Genomic DNA, 20169 nt, shown 5'->3' on the forward strand with positions numbered 1-20169 from the left:
TATTTTCTATGTTCTAAAATTCAGCTGGATTTCTTGCTGTTTCAAAGTACATTTTAATTTGTCTTTTGATGAATTCTCTAAAATCCTGCCTTTTAAGTAGCATGGAGTTTAATCTCCATCTATACATTCTTGGAGGGATGTCCTCTAACTTTATTGTCAATATCAGGGGTGAGTGGTCCGATAATATTCTAGCTTTATATTCTGTTTTTCTAACTCTGTCTTGCATGCGAGCTGATAACAGGAATAGGTCTATTCTTGAGTATGCTTTATGTCTACCCGAATAATATGAATATTCCTTTTCCTTTGGGTGTTATTTCCTCCATATATCCAAAAGTTGCATTTCTTGCATCGATTTAATTATAAATTTGGTTATTTTGTTCTTTCTGTTAATTCTTTTCCCAGTTTTATCCATGTTTGAATCCAAATTAAGGTTGAAATCCCCACCTATTAGTATGTTCCCTTGCGTGTCTGCTATCTTCAAAAAAAATTTTGCATAAATTTTTGATCTTCTTCGTTAGCTGAATATACATTGAGTAAATTCCAATAAAACCTGTTTGATCAGTATATATCAACTTAGGTAAGTATGTAGCAAGTCTATTAGCTAATACTTTGGCTATAATTTTATAATCTACATTTAATAAAGAAATAGGTCTATATGAAGACCTATGGAACTCTATCTTTTTTTGGAATAACAGTTATTAAAGCACCTGAACAAGATTCCAGCAACTTCTGTTCTTCAGTAACACATCTCCAAATACATTAGATAAATCATCATAAAAAAACATAAAATTCCACCGGAAATCCATCATCTCCTGAGGACTTTCCATTTGGCATTTCCTGTATAGCTTCTTTGATTTCAAAATCTGTAAATGGAGATTCCAATTCCTGAATATCTTTCTCATCTAATACCGGTAACCTTAATTTAGATAAATAAGATCCAATTGAACCATTACCCTGCTTCCCCTCAGAAGTATATATTTTATGATAGAATGAATAAAACTGATCATTAATTTCCTGAGGCTTATAGGTAATTATTGAATTCATTTTAATGGCATTAATAGTCTGAGATGCCTGTTCAGCTTTCGATTGCCAAGCAAGTACCTTGTGAGCTCTTTCACCCAACTCATAATAACGTTATTTAGTTTGATTAATTAAACACTCAAATTGATAAGTTTGTAAAGTATTATAGCGTAATTTCAATTTCACTAATGCGGCTTTTTTGTCTTCAGTCACATCCTTCTGAAAATCTTTCTCTAACTCAGCAATCTGATTTTCCAGCATTAAACTTTCTGCCATATATTGTTTCTTAACCTTCGTAGAATAACTAATAACCTGTCCCCTCAAATAAGCTTTTAATGCGTCCCATACTACAAAATGACTATCCACAGAATTAATATTCTCAGTCAAAAATAAAGAGATATGCTCTTTAACAAAAGTAACAAAGTCTGTTTTTTTCAATAACATTGCATTAAACCTCCATCTATACGATGAATGTACCACTTCTGAACTTTCACAGGAAAAAAGTAATAATGAATGGCCTGATAGAACTCTACTTTTATATTCAGCTTGCAATGTTCTACCCTGTAGCTGTGCTGATACCAAAAAAAATCAATCCTAGAAAACGAATCATGTCATGATGAATAAAAAGAGAAATCTTTCTCTATAGGATTAGCCTTTCTCCAAATATCTACCAGATTTAAATCTTTCATCAACGCATCGTCTTTGATTTCCTTATACTCTTCGGGTTTCTGTCCAATAAAGGTTCCAAAACGCAATTAAAATCTCCACCATGCAGCCTCCTAGTTGGGCTAAAATTGAGATGGCAAGTATTTCTGAATTTGAAATACATCCATTTTTGTTTAGGTGGAATATGAATTTGTTACAACAATATAATGTGCCTATACTAAAACATTTAATGAAGTTAAGGATAAAGAAAAATAAAATGATAGGTTCTAGGGGTAAATTATTGGCTTTGACTCCATTGTATAATAATCAACTTATTTATTTTTCAATACATAATCAAAGTTTATTGCCGGAGATTTAAAGGTGTGAAAAATTTGGGAGATTGTTTTAAAGAGGGTAAGTTTTTATTTTTTAATCAGATGAGGGAAGATTTTGGTATTGATAAGAATTCTTTATTTCTTTACTATCAGATTCGATCTTTGGTAAAATGTATGTTTGGTAGAGATATGATTTTACCTAAAATGACTAAATTTGAGACTTATGAAGGTACCAGAGAAGGGTTTTATTTCATTTATGTATCAAATATTACAGGATGGTATGGATAAAAAGGGTTGGGATAGATCTAAAATTAAATGGGAAGTGGATATTAGTTTAACTTTTTCTGAAGAGGATTGGTTAGATATCTGTTATGATAGTGTAACTAGATTGATAAATGCACCTTATGCAATGATTAATTACAATTTTTTACATCAATTATATTTGACACCTGAAAAATTTTTTAAAATATGGTTTGAATGAATCAGATTTGTGTTTTACAGTTGGAACTTTTTTTCATGGTGTTTGGTCATGTATACATATACAATCTTTTTGGAAGAAAATTCAATCGTTTTTAGAATATCTGTATAAGATTAAAATAGTTTTAGATCCAAAAGTATTTTTATTGGGTAGTTTGCAACCTCTGAAAGGCTTGGGATTAGATGTTTCAGCTTGCTTTTGTATATTTAGCTTTATCCGTAGCAAAAAAATATATTGCTAGTACGTGGAAAGATACAAATATGATTGATATTAATAGATGGCATAATGAGATGAAATATTGTTTAATAATGGAAAAAATTACATATGTTTTGTATGATAATTATAAATTTTTATTAATAAGTGGCTGTTATACTCAGAATATTTACATGTCAATTTATATTGATTAGATTTTAATATGTATATTTAACTTTTTTTAATATTCTTTTTTCTTTTTTTATGGCTCTCCTTAGGAGAGTTGGCTGAAGGGGGGTGGTTCTTTCCTTTTTTTCTCTTTATATATAAAAAATTTTCATGTTTAATTGCTGTATATGTCATATATTATTTGAATTTTGAATGAATAAATGAGTTAACAATAAAAAAGCTTCTGAAATAAACCGCTCATCATCTATATTAGGTGCATAAAGATTAAGCAAAGTCCAAGATTCAGCAAAAATTTTACAATTCACCCGTAAAACTCTACTGAAGATTCCAATTCAAATGGTAAATTTTTATGAATCAAAATCACCACCCCTCTTGCCTTAGAATTAAAAGAAGAAAAAAACACAAGTCTAACCCAATCTCTTTTTAATTTCAAATGTTCCTTTTCGGTCAAAAATTTTCATTTTTTTTATATAAGCCAATACCCTCTTTCGCTTAATTGGATTATTTAATCCCTGAACATTAAAAGTTGCAAAATTCAAAGTGGACATTTTTACTAACTACTAGTATATTTACACTCTATAAAATAATGCTCCCCTTTATAATTCTTAAAAAACCAAAAAAAAACCCACCCCTCAATAAACAAAATTTTTTTAAAAACCCAAAAGATAAAAAAAACACCCAAAGTTAGTAGTAGATGACAGTCAAAGCTTTCAGTGTCATCCACCGCCCCCCCCCCCCCCCAGCCAGCCAGATGCATATTCATTATGTAATTAAGAACAATCAAATATAGTAAATATATTCATCCCAATGATTCCAAGCCCAATGATTGTTCCGGATCTTCAATGTCAAGAAGACTTTGTCTCAACTCTTCTTTCCTTCCATTCTTACCATTCTTTCCATACTCATTCCCATTTCATTTCCATTTACCCTCCTCTTAGGAGACGATGATGAAGACTGCCCATTTCTTCGCAATTCTGGCAATGAATTAGCAAAAGCCAAGGCATCGTGATCGTTCTCAAAAAATTGAGATTGAAAGTTTCCGAAAAAATCTTCAAAATTGCAGGATAACAAAAAGCAAACTTATAGCCCTTTCGCCATAAGACATCTTTAGCCGAATTAATTTCCTGTCGTCTTCTAATAACCTCTTGACTCAAATCGGCATTAATAAAAACTATTATTTTGGGGATTGACTCTGCCGTGCTTTTTGTACCGCCATTCGTAAAATCATTTCTATATCCTGATATTTCAAACAACGAATCAAGACCGCCCTCGGTGTTTGTCCTGGAAGTTGTTTTTTCCTCAACGATCTATGGGCCCAATCCAGTTCCAAACCTTCAGGAAAAAGCTCTTTACCCAGTACCTCTAGGATCCAATGCTTAAAAAATTTTATTGGATCAGAACCTTCAATGTCCTCTGGAAGACCAACTATTTTCACATTATTTCTCCAGCTTTGATTTTCCAATGAATCAATCTCTTCAATAAATCCCTTCTTTGAATCCCCCAATCTATAAAAGAACTTTCCACTTTTTCCATTTTTTCTCTATTGTGTTCCATCTGATTTTGACATTCAGAAAAGGTTGTTTCAATTTTTAAAAAATTATCTTGTACAATATCAACAGATTTTATACAGCTGTTAATATCACTCTTAACTACAGTCATTTCTTACTTCATAGTTGACATTTCACCATACAAAATATTCATTTTTGTTTTTACCTCCATAAATCCTTGGGTGATTTGAATTGACATTTGTTTTGACATATTATCCATTTGAGAAGCAATCCCTTCCAAAACAGTGAACACTGAGTCCAATCCAGATTCCATAGCCACTTTTTGAGGTTTACCTTCTTTAACTGCAGGCTCCTCCTCCTGGGCAATAAGGTAAGTTCCTCTTCTTCTTCAGTCGCCATAGGTCCTTTGACTGTGCGGCTGTGGGCTTGGACACCCAATGGCGACACCCCCACAGCCCAAACTTTCTCCGAAAGGTCACGGACCCGGGATGCCCCGCGCATGCCTGGTAGAACCACCGGACACGCAGGAGCGTCCTCCGACGCTACACTGCGGGTCCCCGGGCCACCCAGCAATGTCATGGGCTCACGGACCCCTTTGTCGTTCGGGCCACCTGCATGCACGGCTTCACGTGCACGCGGATCAGCTACGACCGAATTCACCAGAGTTCTGGCACCATCTTGCGACTGCAGGATCGGCGCCGAAGTCGAGTTTGAACAGGCAGGAGTCTTCAATGACTCCGTGAATTCAGCTGTACAGATTGGCCTCAGTTCATTTACAGTTTTATATGGTAATTTCTTCTGAAGTTGAGTTTTAGATTGCTTACATTAATAGCTATGGTGAATCACCATTATTCAAAAAGCTATAAATAATATTTTTAACCACTTTTATACTTTTTAAAATCGGATATTTAATAATCTAGCTGGGGAAAGGTGAAACACACGTCTTTCTACGCCATTTGCCACCCCCCCCCCCACCTTTGTAGTAGCTTGTGTGGATGATGATTTATTACTTGCTTTCAGAAATGCTGCACTTTGTCTCAAACGGAGATGGCCTGGTCGTGACTGTAGACAGCGAATCAGGTGATGTTCTGTGGATTCAGAATTATGCCTCACCCGTGGTGGCTGTGTACATCTGGCAGCGGGAAGGACTGAGGAAGGTGATGCACACAAATGTTGGCATTGAAACCCTTCGCTACCTCACGTTCATGTCCGGGGAGGTGGGCCGTATGACAAAGTGGAAGTACCCCTTCCTGAAAGAGGCGGAAACCAAACAAAAGCTGATGTGAGTGCACGTTTTGTTTCACTGGCATGTGAGTTGCTACACATTAGAGATTGTCACATACCTTTCAATGTAACAATGTAGACTGGATGAACTGGCTGATCCAAACCACATTCAAATAGGGAAAACTCACCAGCAAAATTTGCAACTATGTCATGTCTTCAATATAGCTTTTCAACAATATAAAATGATGACCAAACAGAGAATTGCTGGAGGAACTCAGCAGGTTAGACAGCATTCATGGGTAAAATGGTCAGACAATGTTTTGAGTTGAAACTCTTCATCGAGTCTTGATGAAGGGTTCAGACCCAAAACTACTCATGGATGTTATCTGACCTGCAGAGTTCCTCCAACAATTATTTGTCTCCTAAAGATTCCAGCATCTTCAGCTCTATTGTTTTTCTAAAGTAAAATTATTTGATTATCAAAAAATATTAGCGCAGGTGACCAAGAGATTATTCAAGGAGGTAGGCTTTATAGAATGTCTCAAAAGAGAAAGGTGAGGCACAGAGATTTGGGGAGTTGAAGACTTCAAAATGGATACTAATGATAACCATTGAGTTGCCACTGGGCCGACTGAAAGCACTGCCATGGCGGATGGGCGTCAGTATACGGCTATTCGGAGGCACTTATAAAGTAGTGGAATGACACAGGATATTCCAACGTGAGTTAATCGAGGGTCATGCTCGACAGGTAGGGTACTTGTAAAGTAATGATACCACTAATTAGACATGCAAAATGCAATGGGAGTTGAGAATGGTTGCCTCGGGTCATGTTTGGCGCCCAACTCCATCTTTGATGAGCAGATGTCATCTACTAAATAAAGTGTCGGTTTTTGGAGGTTGCTGTTTTTATGGAATCCCAGATAAAATGTTAGGCGCCTGTACTAGCGGAACCTGATGGCAGCAGCGAGAACAGGGCACGTCCTGGGTGGTGTGGATCCTTGATGATTGTTGCTGTTCTCCAACGGCAGCACTCCATGTAGATTTCCACGCCGATGGTGGGGAGAGTTATGTCTGTGGGCTGCGTCCATGACCTTTTTCAGGGCTTCCTGCTCAGAGGTATTGGTACCACCATACCAAGCAGTGGTAGTGCTTTGCAGTCGGTTAGCGCACTTTTCACTACGCATCTGTAGAAGTTTGGCAAGGTTTCCAACATCTTATCAAATCTCTGCAAACTCCTGAAGAAATCAAGGTGCTGACGTGTTTTCTTCACGATAATATTAGTATGTTGAGTCCAGGAAAGGTCTTCAGAGATGATGACTTCCATGAATTTAAATTTCCTCTGCCTCTCAACCTCTAATCCAGATTACTGGATCATGCACCTCTGGTTTTCCCTTCCTAAGGTCTACAATCAGCTCCTTGGTTTTGTTTATTGTTAATACACCATTCAGCCAAGTTTTCAATCTCCCTACTGTCTGCTGGCTCTCACTGCCACTTTTTTTTTTTAACAACCAACTAAGGTGGTATCATCAATGAATTTGTAAATAGAGTTGTCATACTAGGCCACAAAGTAGTAGGTGTAAAGCAAGGGGGCTAAGTACGTAACCCTTTGGTGTTCTGATGGAGATTGTGGAGAATGTGTTCTTATCAATGCTCCAATAACACAGTCGGGTATTGAGGCCAAGATTTGCTGATCAGTTTTGAGGGGACAATGGTTTTAAATGCCGAACTGTAGTCAATAAAGAGCATCTTGATGTATGCACCTTTGCTGTCCAGGTATTCTAGGGTTTTGTGTAGACCTGTATTGGAAATCCATTGATAGTTTTGATGTTTATAGTATTATAGGAAATTGTGGAGATTGGCAAGGCAAAAAATATGAAAATGCCGCTTTCAAGGTACTCTTGCTTCCCGTAGTGATGATGATCTTGCACTGCAAATGGAACATTGATCTGGTGTCAGTGTTGGTGGTGTTCATGCTCACAGTGAGGCAAGAACAAGTACTTTAGACCTATATATATATAAAACACAGCACAGTAACAGGCCCTTTTGGTCAGCGAGCCCATGTTTCCCAATTAACCTACAGCCCGTTACATTTTGAAGGGTGGGATGAAACTGGAGCACCCGGAAGAAACCCACGCAGAAGCTGGTAGAACGTACAAAGTCCTTACAGACCGCGCAGGATTCGAACCCCTGTTGCTGGCACTGTAACAGTGTTGCGTTAATCTCTATGCTAACTGTGCCACCCTTTTGTATTTCATCTTTCGTTTATGACACTACACTGCTTCTGCGAAGCAGTTTAGGGGACCCTGCTGAGGCCTGGCCCCATTAACCAGATGGTAGCAGTTACCTCTGGGTCATGATCAGGATTAACCATGCCATAGAATCACAGAACAAAATTGATTGTCATAGAAAATGAATTTTAGTATTGTAATGAATTTCTTAATTAAATCTTAAAAGTTGGATGTGCAAGACATTTTTGAGGAGAAATTCCATGACTGAAAAAGGATGAGGTTTGACAGGGGAACAATGGTGAGCAGTAGAGTGCCTGTGGGTTGAATGATCTGTTTTTGTTGAACTGATCTCTGGATTACTGAATTCCTCAAAGCAGACTATGTGCATTCTTTATAAAACGCCTGAGAATTTGGATGGTTTGCTGAATTTTCAAATTTAAATTTCACATTTTCTTCCAACTTAGGCCGACTCTGTATGTGGGAAAATATTCCACCAGTTTGTATGCCTCATCGTCATTGGTCCATGAAGGAGTGGCTGTTGTGGTAGGAAACCAGAGTTTAATTTACCTGTGAAATGTGCATCTTAGGTTAAGACTTTCTGTAAAAAAGCCATTATTTATTAATATAGCATCATCCACCAGGTTTTTTCCTCAATGGATTCTCTTCACTGCTCTGGGTCAAATACTCTTTCTTGACTGACAGCCAGTGCGTAAGACAAAATAACTGAGACTCATCCCATATTCACCAACTGATCCTATCACTCTTTTGGAATCTGGGCTGATTTTATTTTGCCAGATTTACCAGGTGAAAAGCAACACAAGCTGACAAGTGCCAGACCACATCAGTTTACTTATCAGGTCCACATTAATTTAACTCACTGAACAGCATTTATTTCACTACTCAATACAATGTGTGAATAGGGAGACAATTTTAACATCTGCATTTGAAGTGAGACTTTATTAAATTTTTAAGATAGAGCACGGTAACAGACCCTTCCACCCTATGAACCCTTGGCGCCCAAATACCCCAGTTAACCTACAAACTCCTTATGTTTTTTGAAGGGTGGTAGAACATACAAACTCCTTTCAGACAGCGCCAGATTCAAACCAGGTCACTGGCACTGTAATAAACTAGCTGTGCGCCCGAAGAATAACCTAATTTTGGAACACCTCTTTTATCCCTCATTTACTCTCTCTTTCCCTTTTTCCCCCCAGAACAGATCCCCTGTGCTAGATCTGATCCTTTTATTATGTATTGCTCCCTCCTCAGCATTGCTGCTGCCAGAGAGACTGCTGTGAAGTAGTGCAGAGGATTGGCACATTCTGTGACCTACTGAGAATATTTTTTCTCCCCTTTGATCCTGGAATAAAAACGTATATGGTCTCACAAGCTTGGTGTGGTTGTGTGGGTGAAGTAATCCAAGCTGACACAAACTATGGTTGGGTCCCCTCATGTGCCAACACTCCTGGTTTACAAATTTGCTGATAGTAGAATGCCATAACTCATCCCAATCATTTCATCCATTAATTTCTCTTGGTAAATCTGACTCTAATAAAACTGGAGAACCCAACAACACACCAACAGTATGTCATGTCAAATTCCACTGTAGCTTTATTTTAAAAATGCAACACTGCTTGTGAATGTTGTCTACATTTTAATTCCATTTGGCCTATATTTAAATGTTTGTGCAGTTCCAATGTAGTGTGCTACCTATTGTACATTGAAAGGAGATCAGGTTGGTTCTACTGATACACAGCAGACCAACAAATACTTCCTGCATTGAGATGAACCTTTTTTCCTTGTACTTATTTTTGAAAGTTGGAATTGAGGGTGAATGTGAAGCTGAGGTCATCTTGGTTCTTAGGTGAAAGATCAAGGAACTTCCTGGGCATTGTTAGTGAAGAATTTTATTTTGAATCTTTAGGGATTTAAACGAGAATATTTTCTCACTTAGAGCATTTTAACTTAGAAAGGAGACACAGACAAAATTTGCCAAGACCCAAAAGCTTAGATGGATAAGAATATAACAAATGGGAGCAAGTGTAGGACATCCGGCCTGTCAAGTCTGCTCCACCATTCATTGAGATCCAGCTGAGAGAGGCCTGACAGCGGGGCTCCCAGCTGGAAAATAAAGAAAGCAACGGGAACGGGAGGGGTGATAAAGAAAAAAGGAAACTAGAGACACAACAGATAACCAGCCTAGGAGAAGAGGACCAACATCAAGACACCATGGGGAAAAAAAAACCAACAAACAGAGACAAGCAGCTCAACAAGAAAGTCAGAAGAGACACAGATACAAGGAAGAGAAATAAAAGACACAAACCCAAGAGCAGACACAAACCCAAGAACACCAAGCTCTGCACAGAGGAATAGGAGGTAAAATGAATGGACAGTACATAGATTTTAAAAATTTTCAAGAACAAATGAAAGCATTAAAAGAATGGCTGACACTAGAATTCAGTGAAATGAAAAGAAAAATGAAAAGTACAGAAGAAAAAGTGAGTAGAATAGAACTGGTCATAGCAGATGTAGGGAAAAGATTAGAAAATGTGGAAGAACATGTAATGGCGGTAGAAATGAAAGTGAACGACTTAAAAAGAAAATTGGAAGAAAGTGACAAAAAAGTTAAAGAAACACAGTAGTTGTTAGCTCAGAAGATGGATATAATGGAAAACTGTAGTAGGCAAAACAATATAAAGATAGTGGGCTTTAAGGAAGATGAAGAAGGCAAAGATATGAAAGAATTTATAAAAGAATAGATCCCAAAAGTCCTGGGAATGCTAGAAAAGCAGGAAGGAATGGAAATAGAAAGGGCACACAGAACATTAGCCCCCGAAACCACAGTCACAACAAAAACCAAGATCCGTTTTAGTAAAATTCCTGAGATACACAACAAGAGAAAATATATTGGAGAAGCCAATTAATAAAATGAGAGAAGACAAAAAAAACCACTGGAATACAAAGGTCAAAAAAAATTTTCTACCATTCATTGAGATCATGGCCACCTACCTGCCTTTTCCCCAGATCCCTTAATTCCCCTACTTCGTAAAGAATCTATCAAACAGTGGGATGTAGGGGGAAGTGTGGGAGGGGGGGTGAGTAGTAGGGGGAATATTATGTATTTTGTAGGGTTTACTGAGGTTGTCTCCACTGCTTCAATGGGCAGTGAATTCCATAGATTCACTTCCCTCTGGGAAACCAATTCCTCCTCATCTCTGTCCTTAATCTACTTCCCTGAATTTTGAGACTATGTCCCCTAGTTCTAGTCTCCCCACCGTGGGTACAACTTGCCTACCTTTATCTAATCTATGCCTTTCGTAATTTTATTTTTCTAACTTCCAGTAAATTGCTATGTTTTAAGGAACCTCTTAAAGATAGAAAGAAGTTTAGGGAGGAATTTCCAGAGATTGGGACTTTTCCAGCTGAAGGCATCACCACCAAGTGATGATTAGATTCCAGGTACCTCGGAGGATGAAGAGGCTGATTGCAGAGATGAGAAAAAATGAGACCCACTCTGAGAGCCATTGTAGGTTGGTGAGCACACAGGCAATGAGTGGATGAGACTTGATGTGAATTAGAACCCATCAAGTAGCTTGAGATACCAGCTAGAAAGGGAGAAATCAGCCAAGGGATCTGCCAGAGAGGTTCAGATGAGAGATAATAAAAATTTAAGTTAAAGTTTTCATTAGAAGATGAACAAAGGTAGGGAGCGGAAAGGGTCAATGTTGTTGAGGTAGAAATAGGTGCTCTATGGGGCAGTGTGGATGTATGATATGCCATTAACAATTATAGCATACTTCTGCTATCTTTAATGCTGCTTCTGTTTTCACAGCCACGAGGCAGTGCATTCCCGTTGCTTGAAGGTCCTAAAACCGAGCATGTCACCATTGCAAGTCACGGAGAATGTGATACCACCCCTAGTATTGATGTCAAGTTCACGCCAGATGTCAAAAACACAATAGATTATCTGAGGAACCAGTGGTTTCTGATAGGTAAGAATAATTGTGGTTGCAGGGCCTTCTGGTGGTCCGCATGAGACAGTACCATTATAATCGCTTGGCATTAACAGCTCCTCAGGAACATGTCAGCCTGGAGCCCCTGGGAAAGGCAGGCTCCATGCAAATTCCCCACGGGTGGCTGAAGGTTCTTAGTTATACAGCAGAGCACCAGTGCCGGGCAGCAGCGCAGCCACATAGTCAGTAGAGCTGCTGCCTTGGCGTTAAAGACCCAGGTTGAATTCTGGCCTTGGATGCTGATTGTATGGTTTACATATTCTCCCTGTGACCACTTGAGTTTTGCCAAGTTCACCAGTATCCTCCCACATCCTAAAGATGATCTGCAAGATTGACTGCTATAAATTTGTCCATGAGAGAATATGGTGGGGGGATTTGCTGAAAATATAAGGAGATTTTTTTTTAATGGAATTAATGTAGAATTAGTGTAAATGGGTAGAGGATGGCCAGCATAGATAGTGTGGGCTAAAGGGCCTGCTTCTCTGCTGTATCTTGAAGACAATCGGTTCTGAGGTGAGATCTCAATCAGCAGTCTACTCTTCTGAGGAATGAAGGACTCGGTCTCATCTTCTTCAGCCAATTCCCTTCATTTAATGCACAAGGTTGTGGGAGGTCCATCACTTCCACAGAACATACAAATCCATGGGTTTACAGGCTTCCAACACTATGTGACGTTAACCAATCTCCTGCCCTATTACAAACATTATCCTATCAGCATTAGGCCATATAATGTCCGTCTACATGTTGCATCATTCTGTGGATCGATCAGAGACGTGACCCCTTCCCCTCGGGTACTTTTACAGTTTCTGTTCCCCTAATTCTTGTCAGTCATATGATTTTGGAGAAATCGGGGCCAGTGGAATTTTATTAGCTTGGCTGTCATTGCCAGGCAACATACATCCTTGGGTATTTGCACCTGTCCCAGCATCCTAAATTAAAAAAAAAATCAAGAATAAAAGGATTTAGGGATAAGATCCAACATGGATCATTTTCCTTTTGTAACTTCTACATATGTGTACATACAGGGTTGTACCAGTTCCATGTCGGTGAGTTGTGATTGGATGGTTGCCTTCTGTTGGTTAGGCAGATACCTACCCAGAAATTTTCTGAGGCTAATTGGAGACCATTATTTCTATTTGATTCATTGGTTTCAGGAATGTCGATCCACCTAAAAGGAAATGCTTGCTCTGTAACTGTCACAATGTGTGTCAACAATTTAGATATTATGGCCAGAAGATTTTAGGAAATAGATTTTTCTCCCTCCTTTCATTTAAGAGTTGTGTGTGTCTGGTCACTTTGCAGAATTGTGTGATCTTTAAAGACATAAGTGACTTCAGATACTGCCATCTATAGCGTGAAACTAAACTGCTGGAGGAACTCAGCAGGTCAGGCAACTTCCATGGAGGGAAATAGATAGTTGAAGTTTCAGTTTCCACACTACGTGCCAGTGCCTAGCCATTCTATTGAGGTTTTCTGCAGCATTGTAGATTTGGCCAACTATGGTTACTTCAGGAATTGCACCACCCTCATCTTTACCATTTCTGAGTTGTGGTGTTCATTGTTGTTCTCTGCCCTGTCAGACAGAGTTGAACCCTGCACTAATAGCGGATGTGCTTTTCCCAGGTCACCATGAAATGCCGCTAGCAGCCCACACGAAGATCCTTAATGACTTCCCCGAAAATGTGCAGAAAATTCCAGACGACATTATCAGCACCAGCCCACAGAATGATCTGTTTGAAGATGTACGTATTGCCTTGGTGGTTTATCCCATTGGGGCCTGTTGCAAGATCCAGAATTGGATACCATTCTAAAATGAGCGTTATAGAAATAGGAAGAGGTCATTAGGGTTTTACTTGTGTGTCTTAGGTGACAACTGATTTGGTTCTATTGATCTGTTTCGATTCTAAATATCTTGATGCTCTTGCTGAACAAATTTCCGTCACACTCAACCTTTGAGTGAAAATGTGCTTCCGAGTTTTCGCTAAGGAATCTAGGTCCACCTTTAACGCGATGAGGCACCCTTGGCTAAACTCCCCATAGGTGGAAGTAGTTGCTGAATCTATGCTGTTAATGCCCACTTAGATCTCACACTCTTCTAAACTTTGTTTGCTTTCTCAATATTACTCAGCCATCCATCAGAGTTCAACTCTGCAAGTCAGAACATGATTTACCCAAATCTATGCTTCAATCTCTCCAAACCAGTTCTGCTACCTGTGGTTTAGTTCCCAAAACTGGGTGCATCTGTTGAATTAAAAGCATGTAGATCATTCACAAGGGATAGATCCATTGAACCATGGAGCAGCACAGTACAGAAAAGGACTGTTTGGCCCATCTAATCCATGCTAAACTATTATCCACCTTGTCCCATTAACCTGCACCCAGACCATAGGCCTCCCATCCATGTACCTATACAAATTTTGCTTAAATGCTGTAACTTAACCACATTCTCACTACCCTCCGAGTGAAATACCCTCTAATATTCCCCTTAAACATTTCATCTTTCACCCCAAACCCATGTTCTCTCGTTCCCATCCTACCCAACTTTAGTGACAAAAGCCCTCATAATTTTGGTTATTTCTGTCAAATCTCCCCTCATTCTCTGAGCTCTAGGGCATAAAGTCCTATTCCCTATTACCCTGTTCCTGAAATCTTGGCAATATCCTTGTAAATTTTCTCTGCCCTCTTTCAATCTTGTTGATACCTTTCTCGTAGGTAGGTGACCAAAACTACACACTTTACTCCATATTTGTCAGGATGTTACTATCACTGCCTGGCTGACCATCTGTGGTACAAAATTCACCTTTGTGGCAATAATGTAGAAACTGCATTAGAGCTGTGAGCTTTATATTAAATATAAAATCAAATCTAGAGAAGCTCAGCTTTTAAGGGAGTGTGTACGGAAAGAGAAACAGTTAATATTTCAGGTCAATGTCAGTATGGGTTCTGTTTTCCACATACTAGGCAGCAGACAAGGTTATATTGTTTCTGTGGATTTCCTCCATGTCAGCAGACTAACTGTCTGTAGAAAACCAGGTCTCAAATCCTTTTCAGGGAGTGAGGAGTGATTAGGAGAGAAGTGGCAAGCAGAATCTTAGAAAAACTTCCAAGAAGAGGGATTCAGGCCAATTTTTTTTTTTTAATTTTTGGAGAGATTTTCCACTCCTAACCCTAAATTTCCATTGTTTCCTGATTGAAAGATTCTGATAGTGTCCACTGTGCAGTCCCAAATTAGAACAGCATTAACTGAATCAAACCTGCATCCTCGCTGATGAGAGTTCATGTCCCAGTTTATTGACTTTGGAGAAAAGGTTGTAACAGTAATTTCAGGTATCGCGTGTATTTGTCTATTTCTGTACAACTGACTTTTTTTGTAAAATGTTTTTTTGTAATTTTATTTCAGCATTTTCCAAGCATTGATGAAGTTGCTGAGGACTTTGACATTCTTAACGACCTCAAAGAAAAATATAGCAAATCGCAACCTAAGCATGAAGCCCCTGTGGATTCAGTTCTCAAGGATATGGCCACGATTGTCTTCAGTACCTTTCTGCTGGCAGGATGGGTGGCCTTTGTCATCACCTATCCTAAGGTAGGGGATTCAAAGCCTCGAGTTGGGCAGTGTAGGCTAATTGGTTGGGGCAGTGTAGAGCTGAGATGTGTATGATATAGAATCAGGACATGGCTCCTAACAACGAAGATACTTAACCTAGACCTTGGACCCTTTCTTTTAAATCCACCCCCACTTCCTTCCAAAAATTAACTGATCCAATATGTTGCATTGGAATAATAAAATTCTCCAGGGTTCCTTCACAGAAGTCAAGGGATACAAAAATTGAAGCTAATGCAGATGAATACCCAACAAGGTTGAAGAATTAGACTTTGAGATGCATCCTAAAGAAAGAGAGCAGGAGATGGTGAGGTTTGGGGAGGGAATTCTGGAGTTTAATGTCTGGACATCTAAAGGTGGGCCTTTCTTGGGAACCAGTCCAATGGTTAATCGGAGGGCTTGGTAGCCTGCAGGACAGCTGTCCATCAAAATGGTGTTGTGCTCAATCCTTTGTGCATTTTGGAAACAACGATCGGGAAGAGATGCCTGACAGATTTCTGCTGCTCTTCACGTACCCTACTGTGAAGCAGGAGGAGGCCATTCAGCCCGTCAGATGTTTGCAGCAGAGCAATTCCATCAATTCCATTCGCTCTCGTCTTATTCCATCAAGTGCCCAGCCAACAGTCTTCCCACTTCTCCCCACACTAACAAAGAATTTACCCCATCCAGTTAACAGATCAGCACGTCTTTGGGATGTGGGAGGGAATTGGAACAGCTGAAGGCAACCTATGTGGTGGCAGGGAGAACGTGGAAGGTCCATGAGGTCAGAATTAAATCCAGGTCCCATTAAACTGTGAGACTAACTGCTGTGAGGCATCGCACAAGGCCAAGAGTGGAGCCTGGGTTGGCACTATGCAACGTTTTACCACCAGACAGAGGTTTTCCTTTGTAAGGTCAAACGAGTTGTGAAAACCCATCCTTCCAGAGAGTGAGTGATGCATTCATGATGATGTGAAATGAACTTTGGAGTTCTGTGTGGGCACAATGTGATTTCAGTTCCCTCCGAGGCTGATGGGAGGTGGGCTGGATAAGATACAAAAGTCGCGTCTCTCAACTTGCTCATTCATCTCATTAAACTGGTTTGCTTTTGTTGTAAAAATAAGAGGGGGATCAGAGTTTTTGATCTGCCATTTTTGGAACAAATGAAAACCCAAATATCATCGGAGTGGTCAGAATCCTTCAACTTCCAAAATATTGGAGGCCATGTGTTTAAGGTGAGGTGAGGAACATTAAAAGGATAGCTGTGGGGCACTTTTCTTTATACCCAGAGAGTCGTAAAGGTATTAATGAAAGCAGATGCAATGGCTTTTAAGAGGTCTCTAGGTAGACGTGTGGATATCCAGGGAATGGAGAGATCATGAGACAGCTTTTTCCCCCAAGCCATTAGGCTTCTGAACTCCGGGGACACAGGGTTAGCATATGTAACCTGATGTTTAATGAGTGATATGTTATTTATAAAAATTGTTTCTAAGGTAATCTATGCATGTAAATAACCAGCTCCACAGTCCGGAGAAATGCTATCTTGTTTTCACTGTACTCTGCAAGGTTTATGGTATGAACAACAAATAAGCATGACTTGACTTGAAGATCAAGCAGCAGAATTTTAATTTATTGAAGACACACAAGTGTCTGCAGATCATTTACAGTGAACATGGTTCAGTGCCAGGAGGGTTAATCCAATTACACAGCCAATGCCCAAGGCCAAGTACAGGCAGGCTGGAAAATGCAGTCCATGTAATTAACATGGTACTACAGCAAGGTCTGCCCTAATGGGTGGGGCGGAACCAAACCTGATTGGCAGCTAGTGTGTCCTCCGACTAGGTGGGGGGTGGTGCTGTCACATGACAGCCACAACCCTTCCAACTACAGTGTACCAGCAGTCTGGCTGAATCTACAAAACTCACCACCTATACAGCAGCAGTGAGCCTTGCCCTCCTGACTACCACTAGGAATTGGAGACATGCCACCAGCACTGGATTTGCAAGTTCATCCAAATCTACAGGCAAGAGAAATGAACCAACGTCAGTGTCCTTGAGGCCATCATCCCCAGAATTGAGTCCTAAGCTACACCAAGTGGGTTCTGATGGATTTGGCAGACTCGCAAACCAGGCACTCAACTTCGAGATTACCAGGTGGCATCATTCCCGATTCACTGCGCATGACCACCAAAGAGACAACATTCAGGGAGGCACACAGAGCTTTTAGCTCATTCATTGGGAACACTCAGAGGCCCAGAGTAATTACAGGAGGAGTGCACCATCTTCCAAACTACCCAGCTGCCCTCTCCTCCCTCACCTCTGGGTCCCAGGTCAACCACAGATCTGGAGTTAAAGCAGGCTGTCTTTGATCCTGAGGGACTGGCAGAAGAGAAGGTGGTAAATAAACCTGTGACATTGGCTGATAGGTACCTTTGTGTGACTTGAGCAGATCTGTTGAAATGCAATGCTAATCTAGCTGCTAGCAATTCACAAAATATAGGAGCTGGAGACCCATCGAGTGTGATCTGCCATTCTCCCACCCAGCCCCACTCCCCAGCTTTCTCCCCGTAACCCTTGATGCCCTGACTAATCAAATACCTGTCAATCTCTGCCTTAAACACACCCAATGACCTCACTTCCATAGTCACCTGTGGCAACAAGTTCCACAGACTCGCAACCCGCTGACTAAAGAATTTTTTCCGCACCTGTTTTAAATTGACGCCCTTTTATCCTAAAGTTACGTCCTCTTGTCCTAGAACCTCCTACATTAGGAAACAACTTTACCACAGCTATTTTGCCAAGGCCTTTCAGCTTTCAACATTTTCTGAAATTCTCCCTCTCCCCACCCCCCCATCCTTCTGTACTGCATTGAGTATAGAACAAGAGCCGACAAACATTCCTTATATGCTAACACTAGACCTTCAAAACTCTACATGACTATTAGAGTCTGACAGCATGGAATCAAGCCCTTCGGCCCAACCTGTCCACGCCAACCAAAATATCCCACCCACATTGCACCCACCAAGCCTGTGTTTGGCCCATATCCCACTATCCATATATCTGCCTACCACTTCCTCCGGCAGCCCGTTCCATACACCCAACGCCATCTGTGTAATACAGTGGTCCTCAACCTTTTTTCCACTCACATACCATCTTAAGTAATCCTTTACTAACCACAGAGCATCTATGCCATAGGTGTTCTATGATTAATAAGGGATTACTTAAGGTGATATATGAGTGGAAAGAAAAAGGTTGAGAACTCCTGGTGTAATAAAAAAAGAAAGCTACAGCAAGTTCATATTAAATTTCCATGCACTACCCCCCACGCCCCCCCCCCCCCCCACCATCTCAAACTTATGTCCTCTGGTTCCAGGCAGAAGACTTTGTGCCTTCACCCTGTTAGAAATTAAAGTACCTTTAAAGAAATTGCTCGAGACAAAAATTGAGAACAAAGAACATTTATTACTACAACAATGCAAAGTTGGGTGCTTCCCCTTACCCTGGGAATACACACACATACTGGGGCTCACCCAACCTTTATACAGTCAATTTCAGTATCAGAGTGCCCTCCCCCTTACATTCTTCTGCCCCCTGGATGGGTTTGGCATAGGTAATCCTTCCTGCCTACGTGCAGTTTCAGTACATTTGGAGGACCAGGGGGTATCCTGTGGGTGCCCCATCATGTTATTGTCCTTATTCACACCTTCCTGATTCTCGGGGCTACAGTCTCTTGATATGCAGAGTTGACTCATTCTATCTAGGGTTGGCTAATAAATCTGTGTATGGTTAGCTAATTAGAAATGTAGGACTTGGTACTTCTGTCCAGGGCTAGGAGACCCTTATCTGATCCAGACTACCTCAACTTCCTACATTCTATTGTACCTTACCATTCCTTATCTTAGTCTTATGGTCTTGTCACAAAGACTAGAAGATTCTTATGTTAATCGTGCTGACTCTGCTTTCCTGCATCCTAACCCCCAAGCTTATCCTGTTTGAACTGGTTACAGCCATTTACTGATGAACTTTAGTTTCTTCCATGTTCATAATTTTAGATCAATTTTCCCATCTCTCACAACCCGATCTATTTCTTTAATGATTTTGGTTCAACGCATCACCAGCTTCTAAATACTCCTTTTGTTTAGACTGTACAGCAGCAGCATTTGCAACACGAGCAGTTTCAGAAACACCTGGAGGAAAGGTTAGAACTCATGCAGAAGCGGCAGCTCATCTTCCGCCCTCCCATCTTGGGCCCAGAGACTGACTTCATGGAAGCAGCCAGATTGAGGAATGAGAGCTCAAGCACCAACACGCCGAGTCCCTCCCCGAGAGCATCCAACCATTCGGTGTACTCCAACCATTCCGTCTCAGAGTTTGGCAGCTCAGCTACAGAGCAAGAGGATGGAGGTAAAGGGTGACAGTACAGTCAGAGCCGTGGAAACCTACTGCAGTGGGATGATTGTTGGGGAGGGGGAGGGGAATGGGAGCAATGTTGACAAGAAACAAAGAAGCTAGGTTTCTGTGCTGAATTTCTTTCAGCCCACGAGCCCATGTTGCACAATTACACCCAATTGGCCTACAACCCCCGGTATGTTTTTTTGAAGGTTGGGAGGAAATAGGAGAGCCTGGAGGAAACCCACGCAGACATGGGGAGAACCTACAAACTCCTTACAGACAGCGCCAGATTCAGAACCTGGTACCATCGCTGGCACTGAAACTGCATTGCATTAACCACTATGCTATCTGTGCCACCCCATG

At 40.4% G+C, this 20169-nt stretch overlaps 1 protein-coding gene across 2 annotated transcripts in view; it reads left to right on the forward strand.

Annotated features, from left to right (window-relative positions):
- Positions 1-20169, forward strand: part of ern1 (endoplasmic reticulum to nucleus signaling 1) — a 98084-nt gene that overhangs the window by 57715 nt on the left and 20200 nt on the right. For both annotated transcript variants that reach the window (XM_069929808.1, XM_069929809.1), the window contains exons 8-13: positions 5388-5649; positions 8284-8362; positions 11652-11811; positions 13456-13574; positions 15233-15418; positions 19557-19818. In XM_069929808.1, coding sequence (XP_069785909.1) covers positions 5388-5649; positions 8284-8362; positions 11652-11811; positions 13456-13574; positions 15233-15418; positions 19557-19818 — 1068 coding nt within the window. The remainder of the gene's footprint in view (positions 1-5387; positions 5650-8283; positions 8363-11651; positions 11812-13455; positions 13575-15232; positions 15419-19556; positions 19819-20169) is intronic.

The sequence above is a fragment of the Narcine bancroftii genome, chromosome 3 (genome assembly GCF_036971445.1).
Source record: "Narcine bancroftii isolate sNarBan1 chromosome 3, sNarBan1.hap1, whole genome shotgun sequence".
NCBI lineage: Eukaryota > Metazoa > Chordata > Chondrichthyes > Torpediniformes > Narcinidae > Narcine > Narcine bancroftii.